Below are 22,841 nucleotides of genomic sequence, written 5' to 3'. Positions count from 1 at the left end.
ACAGATGGACAGGGAATTAAAATACTTATACTTATATACACTATTTTTTAATGTTTTTTAAAGACGTTTGCTCACCAAGACTGCTTTTAATTTGATCGAAGTACAGCAAAAACAGTGACATTTTAAAATATTTTATTATTTAAAATAACTGTTTTCTATTTTAATATATTTTACAATTTATTGTAATTTATTCCTGTGATTTCAATGCTGAATTTTTAGAATCATTACTCCAGTATTCTGAATTGCTGCTAAAAAAACATGTATTATTATTACTACTTTGAAAACAGCTGAATATAATTTTTTCAGGTTTCTTTGATGAATAGAAAGTTCAGATTTATATTAACATTATAAAATGTCTATATTATCACTTTTTATCAAAGTAAAGCATCCTTGCTAAATAAAAGTAGTGATTTCTATAATGATAATACTAATAATACTAATAATAATACATATCTATATACACACGCACACACACACTGACCCCAAGCTTTTGAACAATATAGTGTATAATTTTACAAAAGCTTTGTATTTCAAAAAAAATGCTGATCTTTGGATCTTTCTATTAATCAAATAATCCTGAAAAAAAATCAACTTAACTGTTTTGAATATTGATAATAACAATAAATAATCTTTGTTGAACAGCAAATCAGCATATTATAATGATTTTCTGAAGGAATAAGGATCATGTGACACTGAAGATGAAAATTTATCAGTTATTTTTAATTGTAAAAATGTTTCAAAATATTACTGCTTTTGCTGTATTTTCGATCAAATAAATGAAGGCTTGGTGAGCAGAAGAAAATTCTTTAAAAACAAAAAAAAAATCTTACTGTTCAGAAACTTTTAACTGGGTTTTTCAAAAGTCGAACAATAAACTAATTCTCTCAAGAGGTTTAAAAGACATTTTACCTGCTCAGTATCTTGCCATCAAGATGTACCAAGCCCATGATGGCCTCCAGAACTTTGCTAGCAGAACCAGGAAGCATTTCCAAGACCTTCTTGTCCACTGCCATCTTGTCGATAATCGTTTTAAAGTACCGCAAAGCGCTGACCACTTCTTTCTCATGTTCCTCTAATCGACTCAGACTCTAAATGTGGTAAAAAGAAAGTCAGCAATGTCTTTGATACGTCAAAAGATAACAAAGTGCTTATTTGCTTTCAGATAGCCCATGTAAAATTTTGAATAAGCTTAACATCTTCTTCTACCTTGGTCACGGTCTTCTCGGGGGACTTCACGGGTTGTTCTGGTGGTGGTTTGGACTTTTTGTTTGATGGTGTCCGCTTGATTTTGGGAGAGTGGAATTTGTCCTTTAGCTTCATCGTAAAGGACGTCAAGTGGGAACGTTGGGATTCTGCAGGAAGACAAAACAAACACATTATTATGTGTTCAATTAGCTCAACAAAGTACATTTCCTCATTGGTGTTAAAATTAAAAAAAAAAACTGAATTTAATATTTCCAAAGTATTTATGACATCTTGCAGTAATTTAGGCAGCAGCTTTCCAGTTCACTGCTTTATGACATCAACCTTATACTGTATCTTGGGAATATATGCAAGATGAGACGCAGGCCTTTGTGTACAGTGAAATCCTCTATGACTACAAACTGAATTGGTCACAGTGGGACTTACTGCTCTCTTGGAGCGTGCCGCTCTGGAACGAATTTTGGTGATGACACTATTGTGCAGGCCACAAAACCATTTAGGGGCAATTTATCCTCACACACATTAAAGGAATGAAGCATTCCTTTAATAGGGTTTGCGAGGGCGCTCTATGAACCTCCAAATCAAACAACACAGAAAAAGCAAGAAAGAGTCCGACAAGTGAGTTTAATGCAGTTTTGTCAGGATCTTTGACTCATGTGGATACTAGCTTTGAAAGCAGGGTGTGCGTAGATTAAGTATTTAGGAGACACAAAATACACATATCAAAGATGGAAGCCTTTCTTTCTATGTTGATGCGTTTCAAAGACTATAGAATACCAAAGACATGTCACTTGTGTAGTTTTGAATGTGGAACAATGAAACGGTCATCATGGCCGCGAAGCTCCGCCTTCTTAGTGAAAGATCCAATCGTTGATCAGTAAAGTCAGCGCGTCACTGCATCTGCCGTTAGAAGTCCCGGTTGCTATAGAAACAGCCGGCGCTCTAAGACGTGCGTTCAGTACTGCGCATGCGCACTGGCTCATCAAGCCGGAAAAATAAGCGTTTTTTAAACGCTATTCAAGCACAAGGAACTATATTTATGAGGCAGTTCTTGTTGGATTTCTTTGGAGATTTCAAATATGAAATTTAATCGTAAGTTTGGCGAACAGTTTTGGAGAATTTGATGTTTCCCCATTCAAAGAGATAGGAGCTGCACTTTGATGCCCGAGAGGCGTTTCAAAGATGGCCGCCGAGTGACATGACTTGTCTTAAAAGGACTTTGTGCGTTTTCATGTTGAAACAGGAATTTGGAGCAGGATCAAAGAGTTTAAGTCACTTTTAATAAACAGCCAATAGATTAGGGTCCTATGAAATCCCTTTCATTTTTTCCCAAATTTCGTTTTTTACATTTTCTAGAATTTTTCTAAACTGTTTTTTTTTTTTTATTAAATTACATTCTATTCACCAAAAATCATATTTAATTAATAGAAATAATGAAACTTACACAGTTTAACAGCATTTTATTACAAGTTTAACCAAATTGTATTTTAAGAACCTGTGAAATATATATTTTTTAAATATTAATATCAAATTCAGTTTTATTTTTACCAATTCTGGATCCTATTTTAATGGTTTCATTAAAAGTAACTAATCAAAAGCATCTATAATTAATTGATTTTATTTTAAAAATAATTATTTATATATTTTTTTCAGAAATACTGTGGTGAGTATTTAAACTAAATTTATTTACTAATATATTTCTGTCACAATTTCTTTACGTTAAACCATGACATGACAAGTTTTTCCTCAAAATAACTGTGTAAAAACTGTAAGTCTGTCTCTCGGAGTCACACTTTTATCCATGTTATGTTCAATATGCCGTCTAACCTGAATAAGGTCTATGGGATTTAGTTTACATCTCAGCCGTGAACATGATTTACTAATTAATAGCTAGTCAGAAGCAGCTGGTTAAAACAGGAAGGACACTGTGATTTTCAATTTTTTTTTTTCCTAGACTCTGTTTTAACAGTTAAATAATACTGTATTAAACTAAAAGCATGTCTTATTAATTTTTTATCATAAAACTTTCACAATTTATTAAAAGTTCAACAAAAAAATTACATTGAAATATGCTTTTTTTCTCAAATCAAGTTTTATCTTTACTTTCTGGATTCCATTTTAATGGTTTTATTGAATGTTATAAATTAAAAGCATTTCTAATTAATTGATTTTATTTTAAAAATATGCATTATTATCATTTTTTTATGAATTTATTTATTTTTAACTATAATTTTAAATTAAAATATAATTAATATTTAAATTTTTCTGCTAAATAAATTCTGGTAAATATTTTTTCAAAAAAAAAATTTTTTTTTAATAATGCTTTAATAATAATTTTAGTAATAGTAGTAGTAGTAGTAATGTTATTACATTAAGTAATATATTTCTGTCACAATTTCTTCAAGTTAAACCAAAGTTTTATTTTGACTGGTTGTTGTGAAGACATTTAAGTTTCTGTTTGTACATGATATGATGATAGTTTTTTTCAAAATACCAGTGCAAACACTATAAACCTATCCCTCACAGCCACATTTTCATCCAGGTTACATTCAATATGGAGTTTAACCTGGAAAAGTAATATGGGTTTTAGTTACTAATTACTAGCTAGTTACAAGCAGCTGCTTAAAACAGGAAGGACATTCTGGTTTGCATCAGAAATCTGAAATTGGGTGAGTCATCATGAATATTTTAGGACTGTTTTCCTGGAACGATAAGACTGTAAATTAACATTTAAATGTTATTGTAATCCAACCTCTAATAAAAAATAAAGACAACAGCAGATTCAGCAGTTACTGAAAGTGAATAAAATTGCGCAGGACTGGAATTACCCAGAATGATGGATGCCATATCTGTCTTGTGTCACAGAAACTGATGTGACTGCTAATCTAAACAGGTTAAATTACCCATGAGAGCCAACTTCCTGAACAACTGTCTAAGAAAAAGCACCTCTCTGCTAATAAAAACACTGCAAACCAATAAGGTGTGCTTCGAGAGGACGTGATCTTTCCATTCGGTTCTTGATCCTCATGCAGTGGGAAGTGTCATCTACTAAATTCATATCCTCTTTTTTTTTTTTGCATATCCTCTTCTGAAACAAAGCAGCCGACCACAACTGACTTTTTTCCCTCTCATTCACGCGTTCAACAACCATCCTCAACCTCTGGCCACATCTTAACCTAAAGTTTCCACCACCAAGATGAGCTACCAAACACAGAGTTGCATGAAAGTACAATTTTTCGTTGATTTCGACTGTTTTATCCTACAAAGCAATCACTCTCAATCAAACAGATTTGTGCAAGACTATAGAACAAACAGTTCTATATTTAAATCTTACAAAGTGTAACAAAGAAAAATGAAGATAAAAATATAGTCAGCATGACCTGATAAACATGAAATGCAAAAAGAACTTCCCTTTTTAGTTTCAGACTCTTGCTACTAAAATAATGCAAACATCTTCACTAGCTGAAACAAGTTTAAGAGATATGTCTGAAACTAAAACACACAGCCCAACATTCTCCCACGCAAACCAGCATCTACATCGCAGGGGCCATTTAGAGATGAACAACTGATGTTCTGACAAGAAGTTACCCACAAGTGATTCAAATTTCTCCGAACCCTCATAGAAAGGAAGTGACAGTGCTGGCAACCTCACAGGGGAGTTAACAGACCTTTAGCTTTATTCATAAAAAAAAAATCACACATGTAACCAGTAAATGCAAGAGAATAAAAACAAAAAACTTGCATTTAACAGTTTCCGCACCACTATCTCTAATCTAACCTGATGTGAATCAAGTGATTCAACTCTTTCTGAATCAACTTGATTAACTAGTAGTAGTGAAAACTTGTTAAAGATGACTCATCCAAAGGCCTCCAAGATGTAGATGAATTTGTTTCATCATTGGAACAGCTGGAGAAATTTAGCATTACATCATTTGCTCACCAGGAGATCCACTGCAGTGAATGGGTGCCGTCAGACTGAGTGCAAATTTATGACTGATAAAATGATGCAATGCCATTATGTATCCATTTCAACGCATCTCAGATGCATATTGCATGATATTGCGCATTAGAGATATATAACACAACATACACAATGTCTGCTTATCTGTCTGTCAGTCTTAAAATTCGAGTGAACTGTTAACCTATAGTAAATGTTCCATACTTCTCTAAAACTTCTGAGAAAGGAAGTGACAGTGATCGTTACTCGTCAGTGTGACTTATTTCATCAAAAGTCACAAAAAGAGAGTAGAAATCTTCAAGTTAACAGGTAAATGTGAGTAGTAGTATCTCATAACATAGAGAATCTATATCCTATATGGATTTGACTGAATATAGTAAGCAGAAACTCTATTTACACTACCAGTCAAAAGTTTTTGAACGGCAAGATTTTTAATGTTTTTTTAACGAAGTCTCTTCTGCTCACCAAGCTTGCATTTATTTTAAACAACATACAGTAAAAACAGTACAATTCAGAAATATTTTTTTATTTAAAATAACTGTTTGAATTACTCCAGACACATGATCCCTCAGAAATCATTCTAATATTTTGATTTGCTGCTCAAAAACATTTATTATTATCATTATTATGTTAAATTCAGGTTTCTGAATGAATAGAAAGTTCAGGAGAACAACATTTATCTGAAATAGAAATCTTTTGTAACATTATAAACGTCTTTATCATCACTTTTGGTAAATTTAAAGCATCCTTGCTAAATTAAAGTAATTTCTATAATGTATTTTCCAAACAATTCAAGCTATTTAATGGTATAGTGTATAATGTTACAAAAGCTTTTCATTTCAGATAAATGCTGATATTTGGATCTTTCTATTCATCAAAGAATAAATAAAAGACAAAAAATATACTCATCTGTTTTAAGCATTGATAATAATAACTATGTTTCTAGAACAGAAAATAAGCACATTAGAATGATTTCTGAAGGATCATGTGACACTGAAGACTGGAGTAATGATGCTGAAAATTCAGTTAAAAATAAATTACATTTTAAAATATATTCAAATAGAAAGCAGTTATTTTAAATAATAAAACTATTTCACAATATTACTGCTTTTGCTGTATTTTGGATCAAATAAATTCAGGCTTGGTGAGCAGAAGAGACTTCTTTAAAAAAACCTTAGTGTTCAAAAACATTTGACGTGTAGTATATGTATCTATATATCTATCTATATCTATCTGTCGATCTAGTCATTTGTCACCAGCTTGTTAAAACTACACGAGCACTTATAAAACATATATAAGGGAATGTATTATATAAACCATTCGGATTATTAATTTTAATTACTGGGTACGTTTAAATACACAGAACACTACATTTTGTAGGCAACAGACCATTACAACAACACGACCAGAAAGAGCCAGACAGCAACACAAAACAACTGTAACACAAACTCTATATAGATAACCAGTATCACACAACGCGAACTACATATTAAAAATAAACAGCAAATATGGGGGGAAAAAAACGAGAAGTCTGACAGCTAGCTAAAGTCAACAACAGCGTTATAAGCAGCTCTGTCCACACCCAAATACAGCTGTGACAAACTCGTGTAGAGATTAATACCATATCTTCTTATAAATGTATTTAAAGAGCTGAATATATCATCCAAGGCAGTTATATGTCGCGTTTGGCTTTTCAAAATAAGATAAAGATAAGATGCTTTGATCCTGTCAGTGGCCTTGAACCCTCGTCTGCCGCTAATGCTAACGCGGCTAGCTGAAGTTCATCTTCTCGTTATTAAAAGATGTAAACAAATGCAAACACTTACCTTGCTTGCTGTCTATTTTTCCAGACATTTTGGTGACAGTTAGTGAGCTGGTCACGATCAACAATCGAAAGATGTTCGTTTCTCGCCGTTATTCCAGCATCTTAAGGAGACAGACCGGTCGGTGTGGTCCTGGTCTGTGTGTCTGTGTATGTGTGTTTGGCTCTGCCTCCTCCATCCACACACACATACACGCACGCACGCACACTCACTCACATATACACAGACACAGACAGGCCAACAGTAGATAATGATGGCGAGTGAAAGTGTGTGATTTCTGCAGCAATGTCGCCCCCATACGGCGAAAATCACACATTGACAATGAATGCAAAAGTGGATTCAGAAGCATCAAACAGCATTGTAGAACAATATAAGCCAAAATGGAAAGTTATATATATAATATAATATAATATAATATAATATAATATAATATAATATAATATAATATAATATAATATAATATTATATTATATTATATTATATTATATTATAAATGTATAAACATAAAATAATAATGTGAAATAAGTGACTGAAACAAAGATTTAGATTTTATGTCAGACATTTATATATTTTTTGCAAACGTATATTATATTATATTATATTATAATTTTGAGTGAATTTAAATAATATAATAAATGTAACATAATATAATATAATAAATGTATGAAAACAAAATAATATCTATCAATATATTGTGAAATAAGTGACTGAAACAAAGGTTTAGATTTTTTGTCAGATATTTTTTTTTACATATATTATATTATATTATATTATAATTTTGAATTAATTTAAATATTGTAATATAATATAACATAATAAATGTATGAATACAAAATAATTGTGTGAAATAAGTAACTGAAACAAAGGTTTAGATTTTGTCAGACATTTATTTTTTTACATAATTATATTATATTTTTTAAATATTATATTATATAAGCAACATAAGAGTAAACTCTCTTGAAATTATTGTAATATAACATAACATAATATAATATAATAAATCTATGAATAGAAAATAATTGTGTGAAATAAGTGACTGAAACAAAGGTTTAGTTTTTTTTACATATATATATATATATATATATTCTTACATATATTTATTATATTTTATTATATTATATTATAATTTTGAATGAATTTAAATAATATAATATAATAAATGTATGAATATAAAACAATTATGTGAAATAAGTTACTGAAACAAAGGTTTAGATTTTTTTGTCAGACATTTATATTTTTTACATAATTATATTATATTTTTTTATATTATATTATATTATATTATATTATATAAGCAAAATAAGAGTAAATTCTCTTGAAATTATTGTAATAAAAGACAATATAATATAATAATAAATATGAATATAAAATGATTGTGTGAAAAGAAGTGACTGAAACAAATTTTTTGTCAGATGTTTTTTACATATATTATATTATATTATATTATAATTTTGAATTAATTTAAATAATATAATATAATATAATAAATGTATGAATACAAAATAATTATGTGAAATAAGTAACTGAAACAAAGGTTTAGATTTTTTGTCAGACATTTATATTTTTTACATAATTATATAATATTTTTTAAATATTATAATATATTATGTAAGCAACATAAGAGTAAATTCTCTTGAAATTGTAATATAACATAATATTATATAATAATAAATCTAAGAATATAAAGTAATTGTGTGAAATAAGTGACTGAAACAAAGGTTTAGATTTTTTTTGTCAGATATTTATTTATTTTACATATATTATATTACATTACATTATAATTTTGAATTAATATAATATAATATACTATAATATAATAAATGTATGAATATAAAATAATTATGTGAAATAAGTAACTGAAACAAAGGTTTAGAGTTTTTGTCAGACATTTATATTTTTTACGTAATTATAATATTTTTTTAAATATTATATTATATTATATAAGCAAAATAAGAGTAAATTCTCTTAAAATTATTGTAATATAACATAATATCATAAAATAATAAATCTAAGAATATAAAATAAATGCGTGAAATAAGTGACTGAAACAAAGGTTTAGATTTTTTGTCAGATATTTTTTACATATATTATATTATAATTTTGAATTAATTTAAACAATATAACATAATATAATATAATATAATATAATAATCGTATGAATACAAAATAATTATGTGAAACAAGTAACTGAAACAAAGATTTAGATTTTTTTGTCAGACATTTATATTTTTTACATAATTATAATATATTCTTTAATATTATATTATATTATATGAGAAAAATAAGAGTAAATTCTCTTGAAATTATTGTAATATAACATAATATAATATAATAACAAATCTAAGTATATAAAATAATTGTGTGAAATAAGTGACTGAAACAAAGGTTTAGATTTTTTGTCAGACATTTATATTTTTTTACATAATTATATAATTTTTTTAAATATTATATTATATTATGTAAGCAACATAAGAGTAAATTCTCTTGAAATTATTGTAATATAACATAATATTATATAATAATAAATCTAAGAATATAAAGTAATTGTGTGAAATAAGTGACTGAAACAAAGGTTTAGATTCTTTGTCAGATATTTTTTTTTACATATATTATATTACATTACATTATAATTTTGAATTAATATAATATAATATAATAAATGTATGAATATAAAATAATTATGTGAAATAAGTAACTGAAACAAAGGTTTAGAGTTTTTGTCAGACATTTATATTTTTTACATAATTATAATATTTTTTTTAAATATTATATTATATAAGCAAAATAAGAGTAAATTCTCTTAAAATTATTGTAATATAACATAATATCATAAAATAATAAATCTAAGAATATAAAATAAATGCGTGAAATAAGTGACTGAAACAAAGGTTTAGATTTTTTGTCAGATATTTTTTTTACATATATTATATTATAATTTTGAATTAATTTAAATAATATAACATAATATAGTATAATAATCGTATGAATACAAAATAAATATGTGAAACAAGTAACTGAAACAAAGATTTAGATTTTTTTGTCAGACATTTAAATTTTTTACATAATTATAATATATTCTTTAATATTATATAATATTATATTATATGAGAAAAATAAGAGTAAATTCTCTTGAAATTATTGTAATATAACATAATATAATATAATAATAAATCTATGAATATAAAATAATTGTGTGAAAAAAAGTGACTGAAACAAAGGTTCAGATTTTTTGTCAGATATTTATATATTTTTTACATATATTTATTATATTATATTATACTATAATTTTGAATTAATTTAAATAATATAATAAATCATATAATATAATATAATACATGTATGAATATAAAACAATTATGTGAAATAAGTGACTGAAACAAAGGTTTAGATTTTCTGTTAGACATTTATATTTTTTACATAACTATATTATATTATAAGTAAAAAAGAGTAAATTCTCTTGAAATTATTCTAATATAATATAATATAATATAATAATAAATCTATGAATATAAAATAATTGTGTGAAATAAGTGTCTGAAACCAAGGTTTAGATTTATTTTTTTTTACATATATTATATTAAAATAATTTCAAAATAAATTACTCTTAGTTTACTTATATAATACATTATTGTATTATTTTAGAAAAAAATCAAGAGAATCTACTCTTATTTTACTTATATAATACTGTTTCTCATAAAATTCCTTAGGAGAGAGAGAAAAAAATGACACAAATGAGTCACTTGTTGACACACAGTTAGAATACAGAGCTATAAAAAAAAAAATGTATATCTTGCCAAATCTGAACCATTTTGACTTCTCTTCTGAAACTCTAGATAAGATGTGTGCAATTATTTTCTTATAATTTTCTAAGGCACAAATTTGAGAAGTACTGAGACTTAGGCAAAAGTGTTCCCATTTGATCTCGCTCCTAATCAAATAGCTGTCTAAGAAACCAGCTGAAAAATTAGGAGAGACAAGTCTTAATAGTTGTTAGATAATTGTATTGAAAATTTCAAAAGTGAACTCAAAAAATTTATTTAGGTGTAACTTCAGTCTGTGGCCAGCAGAGGACGCACCTTCACCATATCTGAGCTGTCTGTCCCACCGCTTAAAAAATGACATCATCAGCATCATATTGGTCCTATCGTGTGCACACAGAACATGAGGTAACATTCAATGCAAAATTATGGAAGGGTTTGATGTCAGTTCCACATTTTAAAATAACAGGACTTGTTCTCCTGGTGTCTTTAATAAATATATATATATATATATATATATATGTAAGTATGTGTATAAATCAAAATAACTAACAAATCTATTGATGTAATCAAACGAGGCACTCAACCAGTTGTTTTAGCTTGTCGCTGTATATTATGTGTATTATCTTTCTTTCATGTTTAGAGTTGTAGGGATGATCTGAAAAATTTTATGACCCCATGGACATCTAATTAGTTTTGTGGTCTTTAGCCCAAGACTATTAGCTCTAAGGTCAACATTATGCAAATATATTGCTAATAGTAGATGAAATTAACTGTAAGCATGACTGACTCGTATGTTCTCTGGTTAGTGGTAATTGGTTAGTGTTGTTAAGTACAGTTTAACCCCAAATAAGAACTTTAACACTTAAGACTGACTCCCAGTACATCCTCTTTTTGGAGGAATTAATACTTTTATTTAGGAAGGATGAATTAATTGATCAAAAGTGATAGTAAAGACTTTTACATTGTTTAGAAATCTATTAATATTAATATCTCAGATAAATGCAGACTTTTTACTTTAATGCTGATAATAATAATGATAATAATAATAATAATAATAATAATAATAATAATAATAATAAATGTTTCTAAAGCATATTAAATCAGCATATTAAAATGATTTCTGAAAGATCATGGGACATTGAAAACTATGCTAAGAATTCAGCTTTGCCATCACAAAGAGAATAAAATTTTTAAATTGCAATAATATTTCACAATATTATTGTTTTACTGTGTTTTTAATCAAATAAATGTGGCCTTGGTGAACATAAAATACTTCTTTAAAAATTGTTTTCAAAAATTTCAAGAGAATTTACTCTTATTTTACTTACATAATAAAATATTGTTTTTCATAAAATTCCTTAAGAGAGAAAAAAATGGACACAAATGAGTCAATTGTTGACATACAGTCAGAATACAGAGCTATCGAAATATATTTTATTATCTTGCCAAATCTAAACCATTTCATCTTTTTTCTTTAGAAACTCTAGATAAGATGTGTGCAATTATGCATTAAATTGATCAAAACTGACAGAAAAGACTTTTACATTGTTTAGAAAAAGTAAATCTATTAATATCTCAAATAAATGCAAAAACTTTTACAAAAAACTTGAACACTGATAATAATAATAAATGTTTCTTAAAGATCAAATCAGCATATTAGAATCATTTCTGAAGGATCATGGGACTTTGAAAACTATGCTAAAAATTCAGCTCTGCCATCACAAAAAAAAATAAATAAATAAAATTTTAAATTGCTTTACTTGTTTTACTGTGTTTTAATCAAATAAATGCGGCCTTGGTGATCGTAAGAGACTTTTTTCAAAAATGTTTAAAAAATTATACCGACCCCAAACTTTTTGAATGGTAGTGTATATTTCAGAATTTCATCTTTGAATCCTCAGTTCTTGGCCTCGTGGGACAGAAAAGTGTTCATTGGTTGCACACTGAATAATCTCAGTGAGTGTTTTTGTGCATACTATATAGAAAGTATGCATACTATGTCAGTAAAAAATACATCAAGGAAATGATATTCATTAGTCTCAACCATAATGCTCACTCAGTCATTTCTTCTCATGATATCGTCTCATTTGTGAGCAGATGGGTACAGAATACAGTCTATACAGACAAGTGAATATGCACAATCTCTTTTTCCTAAAAGCTCAGTGTTAAATAACTTGGCATTTGGCAGGAAAGAGCTTTAAATGTGAATTGCTATTATAACTTGTAAGTTGTTTTTGAAAAGCGCTGCTTGCGGTTTAATGAGCCACTGTCCTCTGCTCCACTTTGAAAGACAGATAAGACGTTGATACTCAAAAGGTTGCCTGTGCTTCCACTGCAGTGGGAATATGTCTGTCAAAGCAAATAGACAGCTGGCCTGTACCTCTCATCCATCAAGCGCTGCCACGTCCACTTTGCACATCTTGATAACGGGGGAATTAACAGCAAGCCCAGAGATCAATGCATTATTTAAGAGGCGGCGTGCTGATTGGTGATGAAAATGAATGAAGAGCCCGTTCTCTCTGCCCCCGTTTTCTGCGGCGTCCCTCAGGTACCGTCTTGCAAATCCTGTAGAGAATGTAAAAACACCCTTTCTGATGGAGAAATTGCAGGGCGTTTTTAATTAAGGCGGTTTTTGATGCGTTATCAGTAAACTACTCATGAGAAGAGGACCTTAAACATCTTAAAAAACTTTTTAGGACTTTTTTTTTAACAAACCAACCAACCAACCAACCAAAAAAAAAAAAAAGTAATAAATTACAGGGAACACAATATGTTCTCTAAATGTAAATGTTGAAATAGAACATAATGAGTTAACAGCACGTTTTGAAAATACAACTCCCATCAGATCTCCATAATTTTTCAAAGAATTGTGCAAAAAATAAAAAACAGCTTATTTTTGTCTTGTTTTCAAGTTCAAATGTCAACTTTTTTATAATTCAAGATAGATGCAAAATGATATGAGAAGTCTTGATTATGAGAAATTAAAATTTGAATGAAAAATTAACTTAATTTAAAAGGAAAACACTTTTTCATATCCTACTGACAGATAATTATTGTTGTTTTAAGCATAAATTTACTTTATTCAGTTTCTCAAAAACAACAACAACAAAAAAAGACTTTAGTATGTTCATTTTGCATCTGAAGTAAATATCTTGATTTAAGGATGTTAAATACTGATGAAGATATTAATTATTTCTGTGACTTAGGGTTAGCTGCTGAACACAAAAGAAGATATTTTGAAGAATGTAGGTAACCAAATTATGGAAGCCCGTTTCTGTCACTGAATTAAAAAAAAAATGCAATTCTGCCTTTTTTTTCAGAATTGTGAGATATACATTTGCAATTCTGAGAAATTAAGTCAGAGTTGTGAAATATAAACTCGCAATTTTGAGAAAAATGTCAGAATTGCGACTTTGTATCAATTCTGAGAAAAAAAGTCAGAATTGTGAGAAATAAATTGCAAGTTTATTTCTCAGAATTGCATGTTTATTTCTTGCAAGTCTGACTTTATAACTTGCAATTACGAGTTTATATCTCAGTATTCTAAGACAAAAAGTCAATTGAAAGTTTATTTCTAAGAATTCTGACTTTATAACTTGCAGTTGTGAGTTTATATCTCACAATTCTGAGAAAAAAAGTCACAGCTGCGAGTTTGTATCACAATTCTGAGGAAAAAAGTCAGAATTGCGAGTTTATTTCTTAGAATTCTGAAAAAAAGGAAGAATTCCAAGTTTAATTCTCTGAATTGTGAGATTATTTCTCTGAATTTCTGACTTTATAACTGAAGTTTCTGAAGTTTATCACAATTATGAGAAAAAATATCAGAACTGCGTATTTCACACAATTCTGAGAAAAAAGTTAGATTTGCAAGTTTGTATCAATTCTGAGAAAAAAGTCAGAATTGAGAGTTTGTATCAAGAAATTTTGAGAAAAAAATAAGAATTGGAAGTTTATTTCTAGCAATTCTGACTTTAAAACTGGCAAATTGCGAGTTTATATCACAATTGTGAAAAAAGTCAGAGTTGCAAGTTTGTATCAATTCTGAGAAATAAGTCACAGCTGCGAGTTTGTATCAAAATTCTGAGGAAAAAAGTCAGAATTGCGAGTTTATTTCTTAGAATTCTGAAAAAAGGAAGAATTCCAAGTTTAATTCTCTGAATTGTGAGATTATTTCTCTGAATTTCTGACTTTATAACTGAAGTTTCTGAAGTTTATCACAATTCTGAGAAAAAATATCAGAACTGCGCATTTCACACAATTCTGAGAAAAAAGTTAGATTTGCAAGTTTGTATCAATTCTGAGAAAAAAGTCAGAATTGAGAGTTTATTTCTAGCAATTCTGACTTTAAAACTTGCAAATTGCGAGTTTATATTACAATTGTGAAAAAAGTCAGAGTTGCAAGTTTGTATCACACAATTCTGAGAAATAAGTCAGAATTGCAAGTTCACGAGTTCGCGCTTACATATAATTAGCCGGAGAATAGAAATGCATGTTTGGCGTGCTGTCCGGTGAAGGGCTCCGAGCTCGGGGATGGCCCGAATCCAGAGTACCCCCCAAAAAGCAAATAGAAGGACAGCCGCCGGATTAAAGACACCCCCCAAAATAGGCACTAATGTGACGGGGGCTGATGATCGGGAAGTTGGCAGGTAGGCAGGCCAGAGTGCTCTGGTTTGAGGCTACAGTCAGGTAGGCCCTGCCGGCTGTTGATGCTGAAGTACGTGGTTTGGGGTCGGAAGGACTACTGAGATGATAGGCGGGAGATTATGGCACGCGGCGTTGGATAGATGAGTCTCGCTTGTGGGCGGCGAGTATGTAGGCCCGACCGGGAGGGCTCTCACCGGCGGGGAGGCAGAATGAAAAGCCCGCCTGGGAGGGCTCTCTTGGCAACGATGGGAGATCAAGACTCCTAGCGTTGCACCAGGCGGGGGGAAGGGAGAGTTTAGCCCCTGGGTGGGGGGGATGGGAGAAAAACCTGCCTGGGAGGGCTCTCATGGCAATGATAGGAGATCAAGACTCCTAGCATTGCACCAGGCAGGGTGAAGGCGTAGCGTTTGGCCCGCCCGCTGGGTGAGAAGGGAAAAATGAACGAACCTGCCTGGGAGGGCTCTCATGGCAATGATAGGAGATCAAGACTCCTAGCATTGCACCAGGCGGGGGGAGGAGGCGTAGAGTCTGGCCCACCGGGCGGGAATGGAAAACTTGCCTCGAAGGGCTCTCGTGGCAATGATGGGAGGTCACGGCTCTTAGCATTGCATCGGACAGAGGAAGGCATAGCGTTTGGCCTGCTGGGCGGGAGGCGGAAAGACAAGCCCGCCTGGGAGGGCTCTCATGGCAGCTATGGAGATTAAGACTCCTAGCGTTGCACCAGGCGGGGGGAGGAGGCATAGAGTCTGGCCGGCCGGGCGGGAAGGGAAAGTGAAAGAACCTGCCTGGGAGGGCTCTCATGTCAATAATGGGAGATCAAGACTCCTAGTGTTGCACCAGGCAGGGGAAGGTGTAGGGTTAGGCCCGCCGGGCCGGGAGGGAGAAAAGACCCGCCTGGGAGGGCTCTCATGGCAACGATGGGAGATCAAGACTCCTAGCATTGCACCAGGCGGGGGGGGGGGGGGGATAGGGAGACCTGGAGTGGGAAGGTTACTTTGGATGGCTTATGGGCCGATGAGGGTTTGTGGGCTTCTTTGATATGTGACTGGCTAGTTCTGATTTAGCTCTGAAAGGCTTCTGATGTCCATCTTCCTAGGGTTTGGATCTGCTGTTAGGAGAGGCCTTTCTGGGCTGCTGATGTTGCTGCCCCGATGCGAAAAGAGTGGCTTGAGAAATTTCCTGCTGGGATGCCTGATGATTGCAGGACGGACTTGAGATGTTTTTGGAACCAGAAGCTATTAGCAGGTCTTTTGGCTTCGTCTAAGAACAAGGGCTCGCGGGGGGATTTAGCCTGGGTATTTCTGAGGCAGAGAAACTGAAGGATGGACTGGTAGGGTTGGATTGGAGAAGGGAGGTTGAAGATGTAGATGAGGTGGCCTTTTTTGGCTTGGTCTGTCTTGCTTTGTTTAATTAGGAAGGAAATTGTACCGTTATCGAGTACTGTTAAATCTGAAATGGTGGGGTTGGTATTTGGATCAAATTTAGAAGAGATGGTGAGTTCCAAGCATCTGAGGAACCCGAAGAAGGCTAAAATGAACATGGCATCGACTGTCCGGGCAGTACTGAGAGGCTGGTAACTGGTGCGGAGTGTGTGTGAGGATGTCTAGCATTATGGGAAGTCTAGGGTAGGGCCGGGTGGGCCTGGATCGTTGAAACCCCTGATCAGTAGAGAGGTTTGTGAGTTATTTCGGGAGAGGGTGCCCCGAACATCAGCTTGTGGAAAAATTGAATGCGCTCAGGTAGCCCTTGATGGGCCCGGCTTGGAGTCCCTTGATCCTGTCGAGAAAAGAGATGAATGAGGTGATTGAGAGTAGGGAAAAATCCGGGAAGGGTGTGTTGTATGAGAGGTAGAAAGCTTTGAAGCATTTCCACGCAGTTATGTATGACTGGAGGGTTCATGGAGAGAATGCTTGGAGGATGGTGTTGAGGGACGCGTCGAGGAGGGGTTTCAGTGGGTGGTTTAGGGGAATCTTAATCCTGAATAATGAGGAACTGGAGTTGGGGATTGTTCCGCCTCTGGAGCCAGCATCCTGAATTACTGCCAGTATCTGTGCTCGGATGCTGTGGGCCACTTGGGGAGGCTCTGAAGCTGTGGCATTTGATGGCACGGGCATTGGTGTTGCAGTGAAGAGCGAGTACTGTGGTTGGAGGAGTGAGCTGTAGGAGGCTGGTGGAGGGGCTGTGTGAGGCAGCCAGTGCGACCAGGCGCTCGCTTGAGCTGCGAGCCCCGAGCTGACGGCAGAGGGAGGCGGGGCTGTGTGTGACAGCCAGTGCGGCCAGGTGCTCGCTTGAGCTGCGAGCCCCGAGCTGACGGCAACGGGAAGCGGGGCTGTGTGTGACAGCCAGTGCGGCCAGGTACTCGCTTGAGCTGGGAGATCCGAGCTGACGGCAGCGGGAGGCGGGGCTGTGTGAGGCGGCAAGTGCGGCCAAGCACTCGCTTGAGCTGCGAGATCCGAGCCGACATGAGCTGGAGGCGGGGCTGTGTGTGACAGCCAGTGCGGCCAGGTGCTCGCTTGAGCTGCGAGATCCGAGCTGACTGCAGCTAGAGGCGGGGCTGTGTGAGGCGGCCATTGTGGCCAAGCGCTCGCTTGAGCTGCGAGCCCCGAGCTGCCGGGGGCGGGCGGCGGAGCTGAGACTGGTGGCCAAGCGCTTGCTTGGGCTGCGAACTCCACGAGAAAAGAGGTTGGTGGCCAGGGCTGCGATTGGCAGACGAAGCGGCCAAACGCTGGCTTGGGCTGCGGGCCCAGGCATTGCTTGAGGAGGAGCTGCGGTGGAGGGCTGGGCTGCGGCCATTGTTCTGCGTAGGGTTGTTTGATTCCGAAATTTTTGGAATCAATTTCGATTCCTGGTTCAGAATCGATTTCCTCACTGTTGTTTTCAATTCTTGCCATTTAAATTGGATGAAGCTAATTTTGCAATGACTGCAGGATATTGAAGTCAAAGAAAGTAGCTTTCTCATAATATGAAGCTTCATTGTAAAAATATGAAAATGTACAATATTTTTGTAGCTCTGACAGATTTTAAATTGTAATTTGTCTGCATTGCCCATGGAATTAGTCATAACCCAGGGCTCAGCAGTGGACATGCATTTATTGCAATACTAAAACAAGTCATGAAGTGTCTAATGTCCACAGTTCAGCTGAATGATATTTACTTTAACAGTATGCGTCGCACAAAATTAGCAAACGATACAGTGAAACAAAATAAACAACTTTAACAACAACACTAATGTTAGAGCTTGTGGATTAGCTGTCAATCAGGTGCGTTCTAGAGACCACTGATTGGTGCTCTCTGCATTCTCACGTCTATTCCGTCGTGCAGCGCTCAAATTTGTGGACAACATGGGTGACTACCATCGTAAAATAACTTATAGTTTTTTTGGACTAGTTTATTAAAACGATCTAACAGAATTTTAATAATTATCAGTGAGCAAGAGCCGAATTAATGGGTGCTTCAGACGAGCTCTGTAATGATCGTTTCATTCAGTTTATTTTCATGAATCGCCGAAAACGTTCGGCAACATTTGATGACTAGCAGCTGAGATATGCAGCCTTCGTGGGATGCAGTCTTTCGTTTGACAGGCATCTATATACATAGATATAAGTTGTTGAACTGAACACGGCTCTGAATAAGGAGTCAATTCCCCTTGATGGGATCGATTCCAAACTTTGGAATCGACTCTCGATTCCTAATGCTTCGGAATCGATTCTTTGGAATCGATTCCCAGCCCTGTGAGAGGCCTCGCACGGGAGAAAGACATTGGCGTCGGCGCGGCCGGAGGTTTGTGTTTCCTTTTGGTCGACTTTGGGGTTAGAGGTTTAGTTAGTTGCAGATTATTGTACAAGTTAAATAATTCTGTTTTGTTTAACTTGCGTGAAGGCTGGACATCGGATTTGGCCAGCGCTAGTTTCATACTCGCCATAGTCCGTTTGTCTATGGGCGGAATTGATTGCCTGACCGAGCGGATGATGCTGGGGAATCGGCTGGTGTTCTCGCCGATGGAGGCGAGGGCAGGCCGAGGCGTTGTGAGGCGGTCTGGGCCGAGCGGCGGCCGCGAGATGAGGCCTGGGGCTCAATTGAAGCGAAATGCGGGGAAGACACGGTCCTGGAGCCGGCCGGAGGAGAGTCGGAATCGTCTTCTCTTGTGGCAGTTTGTCTTTGCGACGTAGTAGCGGACGGGCGAACCAGTTACTGATAAACCATCAAGTGAATGGAGGTGAGTCAGCTGTATTTAACCTATGGCGCTGATTGACTTGAGTGGGCTCCTCTTGTGCTGTTTACGCTAAGTATCTGACGCGCTTCTCCCGAACTTTGTTAATGAAACATCATTTTGTATCACAATTCAGAGAAAAAAGTAAGAATTGTAAGTTTGTATCACAATTCTGTGAAAAGTCAGAATTGCAAGTTTGTATCACACAATTCTGAGAAAAAAAGTCTGAATTGCGAGTTTGTATCACACAATTCTGTAAAAAAAAGTCAGAATTGTGAGTTTGTATCACAATTCTGTGAAAAAAGTCAGTTTGTATCTCAATTCTGAGAAAAAAAGTCTGAATTGCGAGTTTGTATCACACAATTCTGTAAAAAAAAGTCAGAATTGTGAGTTTGTATCACAATTCTGAGAAAAAAGTCAGGATTGCAAGTTTACATCAAAAAAAATATAAACTAATTATATATGCGAAATATAAATTTGCACAGGCTTCCATACCAAACAGTTTCTGAGCCCAAATGACTTCCATAATATTTTTTTCATACTATGGAAGTCGATGGGGACCAACAACAGTTTGGTTCAAAATATCTAATTTTTTATGAAGAAAAAAACTCATACAGCTTTGAAAGAACTTGAGGTTGAGTAAATGATGACAGAATTTAAATTTTTAGTGAAATATCCCTTTGAGGCCTTAATTTGTCGAAGATTTTTAAGACCATCTTCTTCCAGTTTTCAGATGCACATTGCTGAAATGCACCACAATGACCTTTACCTCCCATCAGAACACAGACCAATGACACTTCAGATGTCCTTTGTCCCCGGTTAATATCAGGACACACGCCGTCCTAACTGTCACTTTGGCGAGAGTGGTGTGCATCGAACAGCACGTCTTCTTCGACCTTCTGGAATGACCCTATGGTGATGGTCCTAAATGGGCTTTTCCCATGAGGGGCTGGAGAGATGAAAGGCTGTGTTCTTAAAGAGAGATTAAACAGGATTTGATAGGCAGAGGAGAACAGCTCCTTTAGTAACTCTGGGAAAGACGGAGAGCATTTGACGGGCGGCAGAGAAAGAGATCCACGGGGCGGCTCATTTACAGAGAAGCTCGCAGAGCAAGAATGCAGGTCTAGGCTGGTTCTTATTTAGTTTTTGGATACTGATAATAATGACGAGCCCCCAAAAAAGTATGTCTAGATATAGCTCTAGTCACCAAGTCTTTTGTTTCCCACCACTGCAAACATGTTTACCTTGCTGACTTATATAAGTGACCACAAAACCAGTTTTAAGTAGCATGGGTATATTTGTAGCAGTAGCCAAAAAATACACTGTATGGGTCAAAATTTAAAGATTTTTCTTTTATGCCAAAAATCACTAGGATATTAAGTAAAGATCATGTTCCATGCAGATATTTTGTACATTTCCTACTGTAAATATATCAGAATTAAATTTTGATTAGTAATATGCATAGCTAAGAAATTCAACTGGACAACTTTAAAAGCGATTTTCTAAATAATTAGTTTTTTTGCATCTTCAGATTCCAGATTTTCTAGTAGTTCTATCAAGGTGAAATATTGGCCTATCCTAACAAACCATAGCATCAATGGAAAGCTTATTTATTCAGCTTTCAGAAGATGTATACATCTCAATTAAAAAAAAAAACCCATATGACTGGTTTTGTGGTGCAGGGTCACATTTATAATTTATTATATTTAATAATTTCACATCATCAACCTTCGTTGATTTTAATGTTTATATTTATGTCAAGTAGAAATAGTGACCTAAAAATAATGCAAATGTTTATATTTTTGTTTCATATTTTATATTAATATTTAATTTTTAATTTCTTCATTTCCCCAAAAACCTTTTTTGTTTTAAATGTTTCAGTTTATTTTAATTAGAGATAGACCAGTAAAAGTATAATAGTTTGACATTTAACCTTTTATGTCAGTTATTAGTTTAATGTTTCATTCCAAAAACAACATTTTAACATTTAATTTGTGCTGTTATATTTATGCAAGTTAAAAAGTATTATACTTAACCTCTTAGTAACATTGTTGGCTTTTTTTCTGTAAAGACCCACAAAATTCTGCCATTTATCAATAGAGATATTAAAGAAACAATATTTGATAATAGAGGTCGACCGATATTGATTTTTACCGATACCGATAGCTAGGTTGGACCACACTGGCCGATACCGATTAATTAACCGATAGTTTTTGAAAATGGATACTGAACAGCATTAAAAATAGTGATCTACTATTTTTTTTAAATACTAAACCATACTTTGTAAATGAATAAAAATATTATTTATTATATATTGATAATTAAAGTTATTTCATAGTTCATTAATGTTAAAAAAATCAGTAAATGTTGAAATTAACACACTCTAACAAGGAACAACACTTCTATTCTACAGCTTTCATTAATCTTAGTTGATGTTACAAATGGACTCATTGTCATCTTTACATTTTAACAATATGTAAAATTGCAGGTTCTACGCTTTTTGTTTATATTTGCCATCTTAAAATTACGATTTTCAATATTAACTAAATATAACCATGCCTCACATTCTCAGTTTTCAATGCACATTGCACCATTTTCATATATATAAAATTTATTTTGAGCAAAATTTACTTTTTTTTATTATATAAGCAGGCTACTTTTTTTTTTAAACATTTACTTATTTAAAATAAGCGTTCTTTAAGTGTCGGCAAGTTTACAGAAAATAGTTATTGTTTTTTCTTTTTCGTTTGATTATTACCGATGAGATCACGGACAGTCGCTGCTTTAACCGGCTGCATTCAAACAAATGCACAGATTTATTTCGATGTATCAGATGTTTTGTCCTGCTCTGAAAACAGAACTGACTGTGTGTACATCGAAAGTATTCGAAAATCCATGTGCATTTAACCTCTTCTGCAAACAAGCTTTTTAAGACGAACAGACACAAAGAGAAAGTGAAAGTCCGTCAGTGCGCGAGTTTAGTGCATCTTATAGTACTGCATTACAAACAGCAGAAATGAAGGCATATCTAAAGTAAAACACTGCGATTGAAAGCTCACACTGTCAAACAATGCACACGTAGCTTACAGTGCAAATTCTGTGCAACGAAGCCTGCCGCGTTTCTGGCGCGCACACGTGCCATGTGAGGGAAAAACACAAGCTCAACCGGACAAAAGTGCAGCGCTGCGTTGCGCGGACAACTGGCAGGTATCTCTCTCTCTCACACACACAAGACGCGTCGC

At 33.8% G+C, this 22,841-nt stretch overlaps 1 protein-coding gene across 1 annotated transcript in view; it reads right to left on the bottom strand.

Annotated features, from left to right (window-relative positions):
• Nucleotides 1-7,126, bottom strand: part of rapgef1a (Rap guanine nucleotide exchange factor (GEF) 1a) — a 43,545-nt gene extending 36,419 nt beyond the window's left edge. The window contains exons 1-3 of the mRNA XM_073819123.1: nt 6,988-7,126; nt 1,207-1,352; nt 910-1,088 (exon numbers count right to left, since the gene is read on the bottom strand). Coding sequence (XP_073675224.1) covers nt 910-1,088; nt 1,207-1,352; nt 6,988-7,015 — 353 coding nt within the window. The 5' untranslated portion in view covers nt 7,016-7,126. The remainder of the gene's footprint in view (nt 1-909; nt 1,089-1,206; nt 1,353-6,987) is intronic.
• Nucleotides 7,127-22,841: the final 15,715 nt, after the last annotated feature.

The sequence above is a fragment of the Garra rufa genome, chromosome 15, assembly GCF_049309525.1.
Source record: "Garra rufa chromosome 15, GarRuf1.0, whole genome shotgun sequence".
NCBI lineage: Eukaryota > Metazoa > Chordata > Actinopteri > Cypriniformes > Cyprinidae > Garra > Garra rufa.
Note: the sequence above shows the minus strand (reverse complement) of the source record. Positions and strands in the feature narration are given on the sequence as shown.